Source organism: Molothrus ater, chromosome 3 (assembly GCF_012460135.2).
Source record: "Molothrus ater isolate BHLD 08-10-18 breed brown headed cowbird chromosome 3, BPBGC_Mater_1.1, whole genome shotgun sequence".
NCBI lineage: Eukaryota > Metazoa > Chordata > Aves > Passeriformes > Icteridae > Molothrus > Molothrus ater.
In genome coordinates this window covers 60,726,699-60,748,127 of record NC_050480.2, presented here as the reverse complement: position 1 = coordinate 60,748,127, position 21,429 = coordinate 60,726,699, and the positions used below count along the sequence as shown (strand labels likewise).

At 40.5% G+C, this 21,429-nt stretch overlaps 1 protein-coding gene across 2 annotated transcripts in view; it reads right to left on the bottom strand.

The window, feature by feature from the left end:
* Positions 1-1,624: 1,624 nt before the first annotated feature.
* Positions 1,625-21,429, bottom strand: part of ECHDC1 (ethylmalonyl-CoA decarboxylase 1) — a 41,955-nt gene continuing 22,150 nt past the window's right edge. For both annotated transcript variants that reach the window (XM_036404546.1, XM_036404548.1), the window contains exon 6: positions 1,625-4,881. In XM_036404546.1, coding sequence (XP_036260439.1) covers positions 4,476-4,881 — 406 coding nt within the window. In that variant the 3' untranslated portion in view covers positions 1,625-4,475. The remainder of the gene's footprint in view (positions 4,882-21,429) is intronic.

Sequence of the window (21,429 nt, the reverse complement as noted above, 5' to 3'; positions counted from 1 at the left end):
TGGCAGCACAGAAATTGTAGTTTTGTGCTTGTATTAGCAGTGTAGGAGCTGCATTTCAACAGACTTCTGAATGTTAGAAGCCAGATCTTGAGAAACACAGCTTGTCTTTTATCTCTCTGGCAGTTCTTTAACATTTTTTTTCAGACTGAGAAACAGCATTAGCAGATTCTGGACTTCATTTTAAAATAAAGCTAATTAAACTCCAATTCTTTGTATCTGTATCTCAGAATAGAAAGGGACAGTAGTTGATACATAGGTACTACTGATCTTAAGACAGAAGTTGCCTTTAAGGAAACAATGATTTGAAGGGAATTAAAAGGCTGACTTTTAAAAATGGTAGACTTAAACATCTTATAATGTTCTTACTGTAACGATGGATGACGTGTCTGATCTTGGAGAAAGTTGTGCCCCTCTTCTGCTGCCTACAGCTGTGATCAGTGGGTCACAAAAATGCAGGTGAGACTAGGATGGAATAAGGAAGATTTCTTCCATTCTCAGTTAGGAATAAATGCTCTTAATCAGAGATTTTCACTATCATCTTCCAGTCCCATAAGGAAATATGCCAATTACCTGGACTTCAGGAAGGAAACTGGATGGAATGCTTTTTCTCTGTTAGTTGCTAGCTGTCTTATTTCTCTGATTTGAGTTAGTATACAGTGGCTCTAACCAAAGTATGACTTAGTACTGGCAAAAGCCTTCACTAAGAACACTTCAGCTATGTACACACACTTCATGTGAGAGTATGGGTTGAAAAAAGCAAGAAAGAAAATAAAGAACACGACTCACTATATGCTTTAGGATTTACAGCCCAAACAGTCTACAAATAATTCTATCAGTGATTATCCTTGGGGTTTTTGACCCAAGTAGAGAGTTCAGCCTCACACCCGTGATGCTGCTTTTGGCTCCTGCTGGCTGACTGCAGCTGTGAAACACTAAAATTAGTTAAAGTAAGGCTGTTAAGACCTTAATAGCCAGCCATCAGAGTAGCAAATGCACTCCCCAGATCAAGCTAGGGAAAAGTAGTAGCTGGTAATTCCCATCTTATATTTAAACCATTATTTTCAGTAGGAAATGTTCTCGTCCCTTTTAGCAAAGCCACAGCCACACTGCATTATGTGGTTGACTGTAATTCCATGCACTAAATGATTTTGAACTTGTGCAGCATAGCCAGAGAAATGCACAATGAAGCAGAAGGGAAAATGAGAAAGGAAATTTAAATACTTTAAAATCTATAGCATTTCATCATTTCCAGAACAGATAACCACAGATAAGGAATCCTATTTCATGGCTAAAAAAGATATAAATCAGATAGGGACCCAAGCATTCTGCAAGAACACCATGCTTATCTAGATTGACCATCTGGTAAATATATTTCTATCAGCAGCAAATAAGATAGAAGTATCTGTATTGCTAAAAGTGATCTCCAGTATCCAACCCCTACAGCTTGGTACAGAATCCACACTCCCATTAAGCCCTTGGGTTGGCCCAGTACACAGAAGAAAAATAAGACAGACATTTCACAGTGCAATGGGAAGCTTAGTTTGCTGAGGAGGAAGCTGGCAAACTAGCCCCTAGGAAATACAAAAGCTGGCATGCTGTTTAATTAGGAGACTGGGACTATCAATTTTGATGTTTCTAATTTATTTTGCGCATTTAGTACTTGTTTGTTTTTAAACCATTTCAGAAGGGAAAAAAAACCCTGAGATGAAGCTTGACATCTTTAACAGTTGTAAAGAAAATATAAACATTTAACAACTGCTGGTTAAAGATATTTCCCACTTTAAGATGATAAGAAAGTATTCTGTGAAATAAAGCATTTAGCTTTCAAATGGGTAAAATGGGATTCCATTTCATCTCAGTCTGGAACTTTCATCCTAGCACTCATGGTAATTTAGCTAGGCTGGTTTTTGTATGAAGGGCTCTACTACTTAGAGTAAGAGAATATGGTATAACACTACTCACACAATCCTTGATCCTAATGTTCTTCAGAATGTCCTGTACCTATGCTTGGTACGATTATGATACTAGCAATATGGGTTTCCATAACCCTCTCTGAAACTGTTCTGAGTGTATCTTGGTATGTAATAGTTAATTATTTGTCCTGTTTTTTTAGAAGCAAACATTAGCCTTTGTTACAAATCAGAGAGGGTGGCTGGGGAAATACATTTGCTGAAAGGAGAATTAAGCTCATTGTCTATAAATCAAAATGGAAAGAGATCTCCCAGATGTGTACTTACCATTCACTAACTGCCAGCACAGATCTGGTTCAAAATGTGAAAGAAACCAGATTCTGCCTTTGTCCTACAATTTCTTCCCTCTCAAATTTCTATAACCCAGTACACTGAATACACTTACGAGCCTAATATGCCAGAGAAAAAAGATTCAAGGGTCTTACTCAGGTTCTAAGTAATTTTCACATCAATTTTAAAAACAATAACAGTATTAGTAATGGCACATTCGTTCTTGCTAAAAGCAAAGACATAATCAGTTGCCCTTTACAACATTTTTTTTTGACTCATAACAACATTATGTGCTATTGCTTCAAAAAGCTGGATGAGTATGGACTAGAGTGTGCCTTGAAGGTTCAGTGATGCTGCAGTCTGGAATCCCTCATGAGTCTTGAGAAACTTCATGAAAAGCAGAACAGCTTCACTACTAAACAGTCAAGTGCTGCCTGATTATACTAAAGCATTCACTCTTCTGAGGTAATAGTTTTGAAGTGCTTTAGGGCATGGGAGAGAATCTGGCTACACAGGAGAAACCACTGGGCTACTGGATAAAAAGGAGCCAGGGGGAGAAAGGCACAAACCAAAACTCTCTTCCCCATGTTCTCATTCCTGTGTCTTCTCTAACCTGAAAGGAAAAATTGAACTTTATTTTTAGGGAAGAGAGATTTTAAATCTTCCTCCATTAGTGCTCCAGATATTAAGGCAAAGGTGCAGGATCAACAGGGTGGAGGTAACTTTCTTATTTTCTCTGAGATGCCAACTCAAAACACATCCCTTTCCTCAGCATTTCTCTTGGTTGCTTCACACTATATTCATTGCTGTGAAAACCACACAGTAAAACATCCCCAGCAGATCACAGAATCTGCTCGAAACTTGCAGAATCTTAACAGGCAATCCAAGCCTAATTCCCAACATTGATTTTTCCCCAAGTCCTCAAACATATGCAGTTACCTCACTGTCTGAAACTCAGGACTCCTGCCACACTAGAAATTGTAACATGAATTTCCATCCAAGATACTGCCTTACTTTCTTAAGGGAGCTCGTTCCATGATCTTGAGCTAGTTATGCCTGGTCAGAGCAAGAAGGCATGTCAGTGGCACAAAGCCCAGAGCTTCCTTCTTTACATGCTCCCACAAAGTACTTAGGTCCTTGGCTCAGATCTCAGTCCCTGCTGGATTTAGAGACAAGTGCATCCTAACCAACAGTGCAGGAAACTCTCAGTCACTGATATGTCGGTATGGTTTTGCTCTCACAGATGTTTATTTTTAAAGCAGGCACTCTGTGTCAGTTTCTAATTTCTAAAGGGAAGACTTTCCCCACTGAGTTATCCAATTATGTGTAGAGTCACTGGCATAAAGGGGTGGCTGAGTTCCAAACCATCTAGTAAGCCCAAATATACCCTACCAGTAAAAATGCATTGAAGAAAGACATAGACATATCCACTCACATCTTACCAGAGTGCTGAAGAACTCACATCATCCAGTCACCTAAGGACAAACCTTTTTGGGGCATGATACATCGCTGCCTTCCAAGATTTCAACCAGATTCTGTGTAAAGAACCAGGCCAGCAGCTTTGCACAGGTACAAGATATGGGAATGTGCAGATGCATGTGTGGGTAGTTGATTCCTTGAGCAGTGAGAAGACACCAAAATACATTTTAAAGCCTGAATCAGTGATAGCGAATGAGTGCTAAAAGTTTCTCAGTAACTCAAAGCTTCTCCTGTAAAAGCACCATTAAAATTGAAGGATACTTTCTCAGCAATTGCCCAAAGAGCTAACTAGAATGAAAAAATAAAAGCTATCCTCCCACTAGTAATCATCTTTTCCAAGCTGCTTAAAGACACTGGTTGGGGAACTCATATTTTGCAGCTTTAGATGCACCTGTTCTGCAAATGAATAAACATATCTTTCAAGTAATTAATTTCCATACTAGTTAAAAACCAAAACAAAACACCAAATAAAATAATCTTCAGCCTCATTCCAAATGAATTATAGTTCTATTTTCAGCACAGTATTTACCTTTACATAGTAATTTCACTAATCTCGATTCAGTGGGTGATTAGGACAGCAGAGAATCTGCCTGGGATTTCTCTGTGGTTGCACACCAAATATGCCTGCCTGACCTAAATGGCAGGAATGTTAATGCCATTTTAAATGGACAAGTCCTTAAATGATTCAGCTTAACGGCTGCTTTACTGAAAGCTTTGTTTGCAAAAAAGTCAAGCCCATTTCTTATGCATAAACCATCATTTATGTTTTGGTCTTCTAACCAATGCCTGCAAATTGGCAGGCCCACCCCATACAGTTCCAAAAATGTCCTTCTCTGTCCTTAGGGCATCTTCCAGTGGGAGCTCTCTTCCTGCTGTCACCACCTTTTTCACAGCCCGAACGACAGGGGCCGGACCCTCTGTGTACTGACTCAGCCAGGCGCGGGCCTCTCCCAGCGCTCTGCTTTCATCGGCGGAGGGCAGGGTGAGCTCGGCGAGCCCCAGGCCCAGCGCTCTCTCGGGGCCCACCCGCGCAGCGCCGCCCAGCAGCTGCAGCGCTGCCCCGCTGCCCACGATCCGCACCAGCCGGGCACCGCCTCCCCAGCCTGGCACCAGGCCCATGTGCTTGTGGACAAACCGAATCTCACTTCCAGGCGTCATCAACCTGTCAATGAAGAACACACAGAGGTCAATCCATGCATGCACTGCCTTTTGTTTTCAGCTCGATAGCCCCTAATTTTCTATTTTCTCCTCCCCTCTGCTTCCAGAGGTGGATACAACTTGACAGCGTGCTCATTACAGCTGGAGCTGGAGTATCTCAATTTTTACATCACATGATGTCCTAACTGCAGCTTTCGGCCCTTCTCAAAATTAGATACAGATGCTGCTACAAGTAAAGATTCTTAGTGCCCATACTGATACATCTAGTCCGTTCTAAAAAAGTGTTGAAAACAGAGCTGCAGAGGACATGTTACATTTATTTACAGTGCCACACGGCCTTGCTAATTCATCCATAAACCAAACGGGTATTGGGTAAAACCCAAGCGAACTAACATACAAAACATTTCTCAAGAGGGTAGATGTGGTCGTAGTGCTGATCTGAACTGGGGAGGTTCTGTCAGCACCATGGTGATTACAGCATGGGTGGGGTTTTTTGGTTCTGTATTTTAGAGATCCATGTGAGTTTGATTTCTAATTGCTCATTACAGAAAGGGAAATCAGGATGGATGCTCAACTTCTGTCTCACACTGCACAATAGAATTGCTTTCTATTTATGTCTGCAGTGTGTAATAGGATTGCTCCCCTCTACAAGGTAAGTAATATTCCTCTTTCCAAAGATGTCACATCTTTCTTTTCTATGCTTCTTTTCTCACCTCCTTTACTTAAGAACTCATCCTAGGGCTCATTAAGCTATCTCCCCGGAGGAGCTCTGCTGCAGCAGATTGTTCTGTCTTCACACAGTGGTCACACTGACACACGTGAGGTTAATGGAAAAAACCTCTAGAAATAGAAACACACAGAAAAGATGTACAGAAACAGACCAGTGCTTGCTCTTTCTCGAAGTGATGTTCAGCAGTGTGTTTGCTTGCTGCTGATTGTAAGGCAAAGGATGGGAATTACATTTGTGAAGTAGATTAGCTTCTACTTCAAGCACTAATTGGCTTTTTGAAGACAAATCTTGTAATACTGATGTCTACACACAAGTCTATTTCCTAACCCCATGCAGTTTTTGATAGTGAAAATACCGAGCTGAGCAGCTTTGAAAGGGGAAAGAAAAGGAAAATGCAATTACTTCTAGGAACTCACTGTTCTCACATCTGCTTAGTTATTGTTAATTGTACATTTGCTTGGTTGCCTTATTCTTAACCGAGCACCATCAGCATTCATGCCACACTGTACAGCATCAGAATTGAAGAGCTTACGCTTTATCCCAGATCCAGCACAATGCACAAAAGCAACAGCTGACAGGCCAGATTGCATGAAAGCCTTTTTGTAGAGATAACAGGGGAAGGTTGTGTGACAAAAGGAAGAAAGCAGAGTATTGCAGGGGAGGAAAGGCTTTAAGCTAACATTATCAAGTGCTTCCAGACCCAGCAAATCCCAGGGAGCTCAGGTCTCTTTTCTCAAAAGAATGATTTTGCAAGTATTCCAGAACTCCTTTACTGGCTCAACTTACTCTGCAATTTGCTCACACCCAGTGTCTTACTGGAAAAGCACTAATGAAAGCATTATTAAGGATTTAATTCTAGCTGTGCTGAGCAATGTCAGGCACTAGAAAAGAAAGGGTCATAGGCAGGTGTGCATCTGATGCTAGACAACCTGTAGGACAGCCACCACAGGTCAGGGAGGCCAAGTTGCACTTGTACCTTGAATCTGAGATTGTTTCAGACAACGTTTAGTATGTGGGAAGGGCTCTGTTTCCCTGAAGTCTTCACTCCCGTCAGAGAAAACTGAACCAAACACAATGAAAGTAAACCACTGACAGCTTAACTCACAGAGAGACTGTGAGGCTGCAGCTTCCAGAACCTCACTGGGATTCACCTCTTCCCACAAGGCTCCTTTGAACAAGCTCCACAGAAAATACTGTGATAAGTGGTAGTCAGTGGAAGATGTAACTGCAGTATTGGACTGCCTTCAGGCTTATGAAAGGTATTTTTGTTTTTTCAGACTTTTCAACAATGAATCCTCTCCTGAAGTCACACCATTACAGAAAGCACCCATCATACTCTCTGTTAGATTTATCACTCACTTGCAGTCCCCATGCCCCAGGAAGCAATGGAGACCTGAGCTCATGTCTGAAGAGGAGGAAGCAGCTGCCAAGCCAGCCTGGGATCAGCCTCTGAACACCACCAGCTGCAGCCTCACATACATATTTCCCCTTTTATTGTATGAAAGGAATTGAGTCTACCTTCTGAGACATGACAGATCTGATCTCCCATTAAAAGAATTTATGTAAGAAAGGCACATCAAGCATTACTTAACATAAAGAGGCAGACAGGAAAAAGCTGGAAAGACCACAGCACTATTGCGGAGCTGTTTATACCTTATTCAACTAGTACTGGCCCTGCCTGAGACAGAGTAGCAGATGAATACAAAATTAACCCTGATTTCAACACTATGCCCGTTTTTGTTTTTCATATTGAAGGAATTAAAATCTGGGTCCCCTGTATCACAAGGGAAGGTCACATTGCTAAACTCCTACACATATGCCTTCCCTGCCCTAATAAAGAAAATCTGTTGCATGACAGTACTGAAAAAAATATTTATTCAATGTAATTAATGTACAAAGTGTCAGAAGACCTTACAGTAAGCAGGGGAACATCCTTCAGAAATGTGAAGGGTAGCAAAATCCTCACAATTTAAGTTGGAAATAAGAGGTTAAGGTGATTTAAGCCCCAAAGTGCAGTTGAAACCTTCTTTGAGAACCTTTTATTTCCATGTTACAAACACTACAACCCCCCTAGGAAGAAAGTACAGTCACCATGGGCCACATCCAATTTTGCATTAGTCATCTAAAGCAAACGAGCTACAGCAAATGTTGCTGCTGTACATTTTAAAATGTTCTCAGCTGCACTAAATGTTACAAATCCTCCCCCTTTGATCTGAGGATTTCTCCATTCTGTGACATCTCATTGCACCCACAAACAACTGACTGTCACATCGCATCTCATCACATCATTGGCAATGCACGTGAGAAGAAACCTTGCTTGTCATTAACATTGCAGCCTAACAAATCCCACCCTTATAAAGGTGCACTTGCTCCCCAAAGGCAGCACTTCTGTGAGCTAACAGCTATGCTTTCCTTTGCTGAAGTATTTCCCAGCTACTTGAAGCCACAGCATATCCAATAAAAGCTGAAAATGCAAACAAAAATATACTTTCTCAATTTTTCATACCTGCTTATTATAAATACTAATGTTACTGAGCAGTTCCTTGGCATAACTAAGATTATATTAAGATCTGTGCTGGCCCTTACCTCATCATTTCCTGGACTTCAAGGTTTGAGTTATATTCAGCATTTTGACAAGGCAAAGGTATTAGTCAAGTTTACTAGGGAGGGACAGATAGCATCCTCTATTTTATGCTTTATAAAAGCACCTACATCTATGCTTTTGAAAGCCACTATAGGGAAAAAAGACACCTAAAACATTATATGTGTTGTCAGCAACCTGAATTTTGCTCCCATTCCCTGCTTAACTCCCAGTGTCACATAAGGACATAGCTCCTGACTTCCCATCCTCCTCTTTTAGCTGGCGTGGACTGGCACTCCACGGAGGGAGGCAGCTGGCATCACCCAGTGCAGCACCTGGTCCCCAGCTATGACTGTGCCCTGACACGGCAGCCAGAACTGCAGGAGATTACTTTTATCTCCCCCACAAATACTTTGGCATCCTGCTCTCAAACCACCAATATTAATATAAAAATAAACAGAGCTTGTGTCTTAGGGTGACAGAAAATTCGCTCACCAAATCTGCTACTTTCTTTCATAAATTTCAGTTATGCCTATCTGCAAGGTGATTGAATCAACACAAAATGGAAACTTCTCCAAAAACAAGAGTCAAAGGCCTTGGGATACAGTTAAAAGACATCCATGATTTTAGCATGCTGTAGAGCAAAAGTTACAGAAGTAATAATAAATCTTCAAGAAGAACTACATATTTTGCAAAACATAGATGCAGGATACCCAGACAGATAAAAAACAATGTCTGTGGTCAGCCACACACCCACTTGGGCACAGGGAGATGGGAAGTGGGGGTTATGGTCAGTTCATCAAGTGCTGTTTCTGCCACTGCTCAGGGAGAGGACTCCTTCCTCTGCTCCAAGGTGGGGCCCCTCACACACAGACAGTTCTCTGCAAACTTCTCCAGTGTGATTCACTCTTCCACAGGATGCTGCTCAAGAGCAGTTCCAGTGTGGGTCCACAAGTCCTACCAGAAAACCTGCTCCAGCATGGGCTCCTCTCTCCACAGGCGTACAGGTGCCTGCAGGACCCTACTCCAGCATGAGCCTCTCGCAGGTTCACAACCCTCTCTTAGGGATTCACCTGTTCTGATGTGGGTCTTCTCCAGGGGCTGCAGGTAGAGCTCTGCATCCCCATGGTCCTCCATGGGCTACAGGGGCACAGCTGCCTCACCATGGTCTGAAGGGGAGTCTCAGCTCTGGCACCTGAAGCACTTCCTTCCCTCTTCCTCCTCCTCTGCACTGACCTTGGTGTCTGCAGGGCAGTTCCTCTGACACGTTCTCACCCTGCTCTTTTCTGGCCACCATTTCAACTGTGCAGTAACTTTTCTCTCCTTTTCAGATATGCTATCACAGAGGCATTACTATCATTCCTGTTTGGCTCAGCCTTGGCCAGCAGCATGTCCTTCTTGAGCCAGCTGGCATTGGCTCTATCCAACATGGGGGAAGATTCTGGCAGCTTCTCATAGAAGTTGTTACCTACAGCTACCCCTGTAGCCCCCCTGCTACCAAAACCTGGCTGTATGAAACCAAAATATCACCCAAACCACATGCACAACTATTGCAGGCACAGGAAAAGAGAGCTATTAAAGAAAAAAAGGAAACTACCAGGAAAATGGTAACAGAAGGAAGGTTATCAAGAGTCAAACACTTGTTTTAACCAGCAAAGAACAGAAGAACAAAGCTGATGTACAATGCTGCCATACTCTGCCCAACATGTATGCCTTTCTAATACACTCATCAATATGGCATCAGCTTAATTAAACTCTTTTTAAGTAACAACAGTGTTATGCTGACACATGGCCAAAAGAGCTTTTTAAAATACACACTGCTGGGGAGTGCAAGTTAAAGAGTTTGTTGAGAGGTCAGGTATGACATTATCTGCAGATGGTGTTTATCATACAAATTGAACTTCCTTTGCCAGGTGGACATGAAAATTTAATGATCTTGCTGGCAAGTGGACAAAAGCTCATGTGTAACTGGTTTAGGATTTTGTAACTCTTCTTGGTGAGTGCTAGTAGCACAATTCACGACTGCAGCAGCTCTCACATGTATGCTGGACCTTAAGTGAGCAAGAAAGCCAGTCCACTGTCCACTTCTTCCCTGTTTTCCAGTTGCACCTTCTCAACACTAAAAATACAATCCCTGTCCCACCACTTCACTGGCAAATTGCACCTCAATCTCATTCCATTGTCCACAGCAGGTCCCAGTATTGATGGTGGGTTCCTGAAGCAAGTGAATGGGACTCAGGCAGAAGTTACACAGGTACTATCTGAAATCTGATCTCAATTCTCTTGCTGAGGCACAAAAAATCCAGCAAAAATAAAGTGCTCTCTTACATACAAAGTGCTGCTGAACATATGCAGTGATGGTATGTTTTTAGTCAATTAAACTGTTACAATACATTAAAACAAAGCAAGAGAGAGTTGTGATTGCTGAATTTGTAGCATCAGAGCAAGAAATAAACTACCTGTTCTTTTATCTGTACAGCAAAACCTTGATTTTGGATTAAACAGAAGTCCTTTATTTCAGGTTGGTTCAGTGCACCACATAAATCAAGTAATCTTTTCTAGGCTGCATTTTAAGCTTCTTAAATAGGAAAAAAAAGCAGCTTTAAAGTGAATGGCTGAAATGCAATAACTATTTGGATAAGGCAGAAGTGGGTAGTTGGATGTGAAAGCAATTCCATAAGAGAGAAACATCACGTTTGCTGCAAATGCACCCAGATAATTCTGTAGCTTCAGTTCCTTGGCTCAGGCAGGGATACTAAGGGATGATGCCACGGGCAAGTGGTAGCTCTGAAAGCTGGACCATAAGGAGCAATTAATTGGGACTGCAAATGCTGTCAGCCTGAGGTCTGGGCAAAGATAATCACAAAGATAAGCAGTCAAGCACTGTGGAATTTCACACTACTTTAAATAGTTCATGTAGCACATATCAAGGGGTTTGGAATCCTCCAAGCTCACTGCCTTCTCCAAGTTTTCTTTAGCATGTCATTTGGATTTGCAAGGTTTAACTTGTACCTGGTGCTCAATCCACCTTTGGTATCTGTCCAAATCTCAGAGTCAGAAAGATACACCAGATATCATGCATCTTCCCATTTAATATGTCCTATACCTCTTCTCCCCACCATGGAAAGACAGATATTAAAGCATGTGTAAGAAACTACAGAACTTCCTTAGCAATAAGATACAAATTCTTCACGCATTATAAATGAATGCTCTTTGGCAATTGCTGCAAAACTAATCCTTACCTTCCCCAGAATGTTTTACAACAGACGTAATTCCTGAGTACAACCTTGAAAACACTATCTGAATATGAACTACTGCATTGATATTTTCACAAAGCCACAGAAAGCCTGAAATGACTACAGGTAAGGCTACAGTCTGTGCCTGCAGAGACCTGACCTGGAAACCTAAACACCAAAAAGTTAATTACATGACAACATTGTGTTCTGGTAGTGACATCTTGTCTTCTGTAAGTCTTGTTCAATATTCCAATACACAAGCCTTCCACAGTTATTACAGAAACTCATTTAAAACAACAAATGTATGAACCAGTCATTTTTTTGCACTAAAAATAAATTTTGAAGGAGCAAGGTACTGTGGGAAGAATATTCAGCAGAAGAAATATGCAGTACTACACTAAAATAATTTAACCAGTCAGCAAAGTTGCTGATTAGCAGCTTCCAGTCCTTACTTCAATTTTCATGACAGATGTTTTGAGAATTAGACCCTTAAGAATAAGACAGCCTCCTCCAAAAAGCAAGCTGGGACTAAATGATCCCTCTCTGCCTATCCAGTGGAGTGTCTCGGCAGCCTCTTTATCACTACACCATCAAATAATTATCTAGATACTCTGTGAGGGGATTATCTACACAAAATGGCTACAGATTTTTCTGGAAGTCATATTACTACACCCTCTTACCAAAAAACCCACCCTAGTTCTCTAAAAACGTTAACAAGTGGATTAATCCTGAGAAGGGTTAGTAATAATTTCACTTATCTTTCAATCTCACTTGATTAATTAGATAGGCTTTAAAGAATCAAAAAGACACAGATTAAACATTTAATCAATAACTCCTTGCTAATTCTATTTAGCAGATTTTTGAACTGGAGCAATGCACTGAATATTGGCAAGCCATAATAGTTACATGCTTTCCCAACACAGCTTGCTAGTATTAATTCCCTCTGCATCTCTCCCATATCTTCTTTCTCACTGAGAGCTTCTCATGTTCCTGTCCTATGCAGAGAAATAATAAGGCAATTAGATATTGCAGCAGTTGCTACTTCAGACCTGCAACAGCACGAATGAGACTTCCAAAGTGAAAATACTGTAAAACTGATGAAAGTACAGATTTATATTACATGCTTGTGGTGATGGTCTATGCAGACTACTATGGCATCATAAAAGCAAACCCTCCCAAATGTTTGCTCTTTCTGAAAGTCCTTTAGTCACAGATATTCACCTGACAGATGACTAAATGATAACTACTAAAGAACATAAAAATGAAGACAAAATAGTTTAAAGATAGTCTGGGGGAACTGCATGCCTTATGCTTATCTTAGATACAGTTGCTAAAAGATGCTCTGCAATTCTAAGTTTCAATAGGCTAAAAGAAGACTGTGCAAACTAATAATCTTTCCTGTTTATCAGCTTTAATCCATAACCTTTTCTACAAGAAAGCAATGGAAAGAAGTAGGTCCAGCTACTATTTTAACAAGCCCATCAGAAAGTCACCGAACTCAAATCCTTTCCCTTGATTTAAAAACACTCCACCAATTAAAATCACAAAACAGTATATCTTCTTTATTTGAGGTTTAAATAAATTTAAATGATCCCCAAGAAGCAAAACAACAAAAAAAATCCTATCAAGCCTCCCAAGCACAGAGTGTTCTAGGCACACTCTAAATCGCAGTGTCAAAGGAGTAGGCTTGATGCCATCCTAAGAAATTTCACCAACACAAAAGCTTGCTTTTCTCACAGCTTTTCTCAAATTGCTTTACAGAGCCTGTATGGACTTTTATTTATAGTTACTGAATTATTTTGTAACACTCTTGGTGCATCCATTTTCCCCCCGCTCACCACAAAAGCTAAGAATCAAACTTTACATTAAGTAGCCCAGAAAAATCTCTCATGTCTCCCTAGCACATACTGCCTTTACCCCCTACCTTTGCTGTCCTCCAGTCAGACTTTCCAACTCTAAGGATCAGGGTAAAAATCAGATCAAGTAAACAGACTCCTAATTACAGAAGTATTTTTATAAAATAAGAGTTAATATTCTTCTGAGTTGCCTGGGAAACCTGAGGGCACTTCCCAGAGGGAAGCAAGGGGACCTAAACAATGAGAATTGCATTCTTCAAAGGAGACCTTAAAACAGCCATTTTTAATGTAATTCTATCACGCTTTCTCACATCACCCAGAGTCAAATGAAATGCAGAAGAATGAATGACAAAGTCACACTTTCGTGTATAAGCCCAAAAGATCTGGCTGATGCTAAAGTTCTGAAAAGAGGAGTCCTGAATCTGAAAAATGGAATATGTAGCAACATCAAGGGTTGGAGGAAGAGTTGGAACACTAGGATATCAGGGCAGAAATTGCTAAATGGACATAAGCCATTTTAAGAGGAATGTGGTCTCTAGGAATAAACAGGAATTTAAAGTGTGGATAACCACCACCTATTGCCCAAATATTGGGATATTCAATGTAAGAGGAGCCTCCAAAACCCACAAAGTCAACTCAAAAGGGCTGCAAGACTATCAATTCTAAAGGAAGCCATTCCAGGGAGGAAGCACAAAAAATACACTGTTACTAGAAAAAGATCCCTTGGATAACCAGAATTAAATAATAATAGACAGACACAGAGAACTGCATGTCCCTGAAAAAAGAGCATCTCATCAGAAGCAATGTCTGTACTGACAAAAATCAAGGAAAGAGAAAAGAAAAATCCTATCAGCGGCATGAAGGAGCTCAGTAAGGCAGCAGAGAAGACCCTCTGGGAGAGTGCCCTGGCAAGACCCAGATTAAAACTGGTCTAGACATGATTGTGTAAGAACAACCAGAGAAGTAAAATAGGGTCTATTCCTTAAACACTTCCCTGATCTAAGGAGAGGGGCTAAAAAAAGGCCAGAAAGATCATTAGTTTGAGAGAGGGATAATAAAAAGAATGAAATACAGGGAAAGACTGCTGCTAATACCTTGCTAGGCGAGTAGCATGGTCTCAATCAAGACAAGGTAGGTAAGGTCCCCCCAAAGTCTCCTGCAGGTCATGTCTGCTGTCACACAGGCTGCCATCCACACAGACTTTCAATCTCATTCTGGACCCGATCTCCCAAGAGTCAGGTACAGATGGAGGCTCACACAGCAGACCTTGATTAGGGAGTTTCAATTGAATTTGTTACCTCAGGCTTGACACTTTCCCACCCATGGCTTCACAGAAGCCAGAGAGAAAAAAGCATGCCATGAAAAGCTACATTTCTTCTAAAAGTGATAAATGAAGCTGGGTATTGGAAACTGCAGAAAGACATTTTCTGCAGCAGGAATGAAAAATTGAATTAGACAGCAGATCACAAGGCAAGAAATAAGGGCCCAAAAAAAGCATGACTGATTAAACTCCACTAGCAGTATTAAAAGAAGTAAGATGAGCTTTTTTATTTTGTTTTCCTCTTCCCAGTCATTTTTCAATAAACTGACAGGAAAGAAAATTATTTGGCCAAACCACCAGGTGAATCTGCTCCATATTCTAAGATGACACTTCTTTAGGCTCCCATGCAATGCCCACAGGTTCCATCCCCACCACAGTGCTGGGGGTGGGCAGCACCATGCAGGAGGACTTGGTGGAGATGGGGATAGGGCTGGCCAGAGGGCTCATGCAGCCAGGCCCTGTGTGCTGCACACACACACACACACTTCTCAATCTGCAGTGTGACATAAACACTGTGTGAGCCAAACATCAATCCCTGTTTCCATCTTGTGCCTAAGCATCCAAGTGAGCTGTGCAGTTTCAGAAAACAGCAGGAAAAGTAAATTAAAAGGTCTTTCTTAGGCAGGAGAGACAAATCTTTCCAATTACACAGACAGCAATAAAGACTGCCCTGTCCACAGGTGCTGCCTTGGACCTGGGCAACACCCCCTCTGTGCACACTGGCGAGGAGCAGCGTGGTTTTACAAAGGCTTGTTGAACACACACAGGGCTCAGATCACAATTTAAGAACACATAGAGCCTTGAGAATAAAACAGATAGTTACACTGGGGAGCTCTAATTCCCCTGAAGTGTGCAGTATAAACTCTAAAAATGGCATGAATCACCCAGAGCCATAAAGTTGGACTGATGTCCCATCATTCAAGAGGCAGTGCCTGGATCCTCCTTACTACCTGCAGATGACAACAGCAATCCATGGGCTACTGCCCTATTTCTCCTCCCCTGTTAATGACCAATATCTCATTAACACTCTCTTCTAATACCCAGTTATGACTACATTTGAATTACCCTGGTGTCAGTGGGTCCCAGGCACCTCAGTTACCATACAATTATTTTCAGAGCAGTTTTCATCTTGTCATAGCACTTGGGCCTTACCCATGAAGCAGGTTTAAGCTATTCTTTAGAGGCTGCCAAAGTCTCTGTACACAAGTGAGTGAATGCCAAAATAATGCTCACAGAAATATTACTCATGCTAGAAATCTGAAATGTTACATGAGTCTTTCCTTCCTAAAAAAGAAACTAGAGCTATTTGGATTCTGTTCAAGCAAACATTTTCAACAACAGATATGCCTTTTAGACTAAAGTAAAAATTTCTGTCAGGAAAGATCCAGTGATATTTTACCAGATTCTCTGATGAAAAAGACCACCTGGAGGCAAAGGTGTTTGATTATAAATTTTTAGTCAAATTTAAATGACAGTATTCCACTAGAAATTAAAAAGTGGAGCTTTTTTCAAAGAGGAAAGATTATTTTCTAAAATTATGTGCACACTTTCATGCAGCATATGCAAACCATGTTTATAACTTAGGCTTCCCATATCTTTATTTTCATCATGTAAGTTTAACAAAACCATAGAGTGCAGAAAAAAATTCTCCCAGACCAAATTCATGAGTCTCTTAAGGCAGGAACATTTCAATCACATTTTCTGCTAATCTCTACTGCTGATACACAAAGGGGAGGAGGAGCTTCCCAACAGTGGCTGAGCTTGGCATCTAAAATGTCAAAAAACACAAGGATCACCTCAGCTGCCTGAATTCAGCTGACTGGAAAGGAACAGCATTTCTTGACATCAGTCATGAGAGATGCAACCTTCAAGCTGTTCTAATACTTTATGATGGATTTGATGTATCAGGTTTCTGCAACTCACAGCACTAAAGAACTTAAAATACAACGTAACATCACACTAGCAACCCTTCACAAGACACAGGATAACAAGACACGCTTTGAAATTCAGCTCTCTCTGCACACAGTGCTGCATTTGCACTTCCTACACAATTTCTGACTAAAGCAAAGAGAGAGATCACATACTTAGTTGAAATCACTGGTGATTCAATTATAATGGAATGTTGCCACTTTGTCAGGATACCATGTTAATTTCAAACAAAAAAATACTGACTGTTGTGGGTTGGGTTTTTTAAATTATCGCAGTGACTGTGACCTAAGTTCTCTAGATATGATACACGTCTTCAGAGATTTGTTTGGGAGGGAGGGGAAGAGCGCAATGATATAACTCAAAAAGGCAAAAATGAGATAGATAATTTATTGACACAGGGATCTGCTGCTTCTCCTCTTTACTTTTTAATATAGAGTATTAATTATACTGATCTCAAACCAACTTCAGATCACTGATGCCATGTTCAGACTACCTGGACTAGAAGCAGGCAAATTTTCAGCAAACTGTAACAGATCCCACAGATATGCCTAAGAGTGTGACCAATAATTGACAAAATTATAATTTCCCCTACTATGTTTTTATTTCTAATCATTGTCTCTTTCACACATATGCAAATCCATGCTGATTTAAATTATTGGCATTTCCTCAGTCTATATATTTGCTTTTTGTTTATGAATATGAATCATTAGAACACAAAACAGGACTGGAATATAACACCTAATAACAGACCATGGACACAGCAGAAGTTCTTATACACACAACTTTAAGCAAAATAGGAATCTATTTAACATAGGAATTTACTATTTGATTTATTCTTACTGAGACTTCCAAGTCACAACAGAGTAATTAATTTCTTACTGACTAGAGAATCCAGGAAGTAGGAAGCTGAAGCCACCAAGGTTAACAAGTTCAAGCAGTTTACAGACTTGTTTCATACAATTTTGCATAAATCTGGAAGGAAGAGGAACACAGAGGTCCAGCCTGCAGGGCTCCAAGTCTTCACTAAGACCTTGGGTTGCTTTGGTTCAGAGACAAAAATAAAACCGGAGGCTAAAGAGGAAGACTGGAAATTGCAATTTTGAAGGCAATGTTTACAGTGAAAGTAGGTTGAGATCTACACAACGCCTGCTTACACCCAGGGAAATGGAGTTATTTTGGGAACATGGGCCATTTCAATGCACAGTAACCCTGATGTGGATGATTGCCCTTCAGAGATCTACAAGGTTAACTATACTGCTCCTTGGAGTGATACAGAGAGGAAGAGTTCTTTCTTGTAGTCCTTCAATAGCACATGACAGGGCTGAAATATGAAAGAGCTAAGAAGGAGTCAGGAAGACATTCTCTGGAAGCTGATCCAGTGCAAAATTAGGCACTTGAAAGCTGTGGCTTCAAGGGAAACTGAGGGTATTTAACATCTCCCTCGAGCCAAAAGGAGTAGATTGTATTCTCACCCCCTGGGTTCTTTGCCATCTCCTAGAGACTTAACTCCTCCCTTACACTGGCTCCAGCCAATATTATATGACCTTACAAGTCACTCTAGTTAACTTCAAAACAGAAAAATCCAGGCTTCCTGTTACTTTTCAGTGAGATAATTGACTCATACAGGCATCTTCACTGGTGCTTGGCAAACCAGAGGTAAGAAGTGAGCTGAGAATATGTAACAGGGACACCCTCGTCCCATATCCAAGGAAGCTGTTCAGACACTGTCCTCAGGAAGCCACAGCTCAGTATAACCTCACCTCAAAACCAACAGACTGGAATATATAAGTGCTTCTCACACTTTATATTATCAAATTTGTGGAGCTATCTGATAATATCTATATATATATAAATAGTAGTGAAGATCAGAAATTATGCATCAAACTCAAAAATCTCAAAGGCCAGTTTACCCCTACTGAGAATTAGTCACTTTGCAGATGAAAGCAGAATGGACAATTCCAGTGCATTTGTACTCTTTTCCTCAAATTCTTTGACACTTAAATACTTCTCTATGATGAATTAACAGCTCAGGGTATCAGCAAGTATCAGAATGGGTCTAGACCTATATTCTCTAAAATATGCCTTATCTAAGTTTTCCATTATCTGGACTATCTCTGTTTATTATTATCATGCAGTACATTTTATCAGCTGCAGGCAGGACTGTTCAACAGAAAGGATGTAAGATTGCATGGTACAAGTGGTCTAAAACATAGACACATGCTGATAAGAAAAAATTCACTTACCCAGGATAAGATAGTTTTGCCTCCCAAAGGCAAAAAAAAACCCCAACAACTAACCAAACCCAAAACAAATTTAAAAACCTAGAATGAAGTAAATCCCTGCAAAAAGACAACTTCAGAAAGAAAGCATCAACTCAAATTCATGCTTTGCTGATGTTATTTAAATTTCTACTAAAATCAAACAGTGGTAAATTTTAATTGTAGACTACATCTACAAATCCTCTTCCTGAAAGAATGTAAACACACAAAATTCAATCCCAAATGAAAATTGGTAAAAGACCCCCAACAGCAGCCCATAAATACAAGGCAAATAACGCAAGCTCTTGAGCCCATTTCTGGCAGTGCTTAACTTAACCAGATGTCAAATGTACCATGTCAAAAATAAAAACAGCCTTTTTAAAGGTAGGCAATGTGAGACTTTTAAAATCATAAGCAGACACTTGTAGTAACAAACCCCCAGGGCTCTAAAAGTGGGAAGTGATGTAGAACTGCACTGGAATTCTAAAATTGCCAACTGATTTGCAGGAGATTTTAAATACACACACACACACACACACACACACACACATATATATATACACATATACATATGAGACCAAAATTTATATAGTTTAGAATAGTGATTTATGCCACACAGCAAGCACTTGAAGGTGTGAGAATGTGGTGTCCCACCCTTAAGGAGAAGGGAGACCCAAGATTCATAGACGCTTGTGGTTGAAAGGAATGGCAAAAGTCAGAGGTTCTGCAAAAGCTTATAGAGTTTTATTAATAATTTACACACTTGGCAAGGACATTGTTATTCAAGTCCCTGACCTCCCAGCATAAGCATATAGCACTGGGTTTTGGATAAGGGGTAGAGTGAAAGGGAAGAGAGAGACAGATATGAATTAAAGAGTGTGAGAGAGAAAGGAAGGAAGAAAGAGAATTAGAGAGATCACCTGTTCTAGCCCCAGCACTGATCCAGCTGGAGTATCCAGGGCCCTGGGCCGCACACATGCCCAGGCTTTGTGGGGATACCTTCTTATAGATATGTTAACCCTGTTCTGGAGGTAAGCTTCTCACTTTCTATGCAAATTAGTTATCATGCACAGTTCTTTCTTCTAGATCTTTCTGGAAATAGGTTGGAGGCTTTAAGGGTCTTTGATGGTCATAATCTATAGTGCATGTCCATTTCTCAGTCTCATTGCTGCACTTGCCCTGTACTGTGTTGTGCTTATTCTGTTGCGCCAGAACAAAGACATCTGTCCCAGAAAAGTGCTGCTCTAACTCTATATGGGCCTCTTCTCCACCCACATCCTGTTCTTTCTCACAGTGTGTTATTACCAACAATTCTTGGTTGGTTCCATGGATATCCAGCTATCAGTTTTTGAACCACACACATTTAAGTCCCTTATCTTTTAGGCTTCTACAGAGAAACCACTCAGATTTGGCTACTGACTCTTCTCTGATGATGTGTAGCAATGTTACAGTCATATGAATGAAAAGTGCTTTGTGAGCCTGGACTCTGCAGTAATTCATGAATATGTGAACCCCATGTTGCTACATCCTATCAGGCTCTACCCAGTAAAAAATGTTACTATGTCCTGAAGCACCCTTATTTCAAACAGTGGTATCTTGTGCACCTAATGTTCCTCCTGATAAAATTAAAAGCACAAGTCCTTGTACAGAGTAAAAGATTTCCAAAGAAGCTCATGTGCTGTGCTCTGATGTTCTGAAACCTATTTTTGAAAAAGTTTACAGCAGAAAACGAAAGTCTTTATGGCTTCCTCCACTTCTCCTTTTTGAAAGGTGAAACAACTGAAAAGTTGGTCATAGTGTAGCTACATCTATGCAGAGACTAGATTATCTTCTGTTGCTTTGACTTCCTATATGTTGCATTTAATGCTCTAAATACAACTTGTAGAATCAAATAAACATAAATTATCACAGGAACACACACACCAAAAGCTATTTAATAACATTTCATTTCTTCTCTTACTAAGTGTTTCATGGAACATATTTAACACTTTAAAATGTAATACTAAGCATGCCTACATATTTCACAGAAATACAGAAAACACACTGCTAAAATGAAAGAAGGCCAATTTGATAAATACAATATTATTAGCATAAGCTAATAGTTAGCTCAGCACTTATAACAGTAATGAAACTGGCCCTTTGCAATTTAACTGTGCAACATCAACTACAGCTGAAGAAACTATAGTTCATGAATTTATTTTCTAAAGAAGAAAAGGAAATCACTACTGTCTCTATCTACAAGCCCATTCTGAGATCAATGATATGAGAAATGGGCAGTTTTCCATCTCTGCACTCTCAACCTCTGCCTCAAGACACCAACTTTTAAATTTGATTTACATGGCAGGGACACAGACACACCTCTACTTGGACTGCAGCAGCATTAGAGAGGAAAAAAGAGGTAGGGGGAAAGAGACTCTGTGTCTCAGAAGCACTCAGATACAATGGAAGTCCATTTGCCAGGCGAGGTAGGACCAAATTTTTGTGTGTAGAAGACCTACACAGACATTGTCCCAGCGAGATTTCTCAAAGGCACCAACAAGCAATAGAAGACAAGACAGCTCAGAATTCAAAGTTAGTTATTCTGGCTATTATCTGGTAGCGCATTGCAGTGACTGCACTCAGAGATTATTGTGATCTGCTA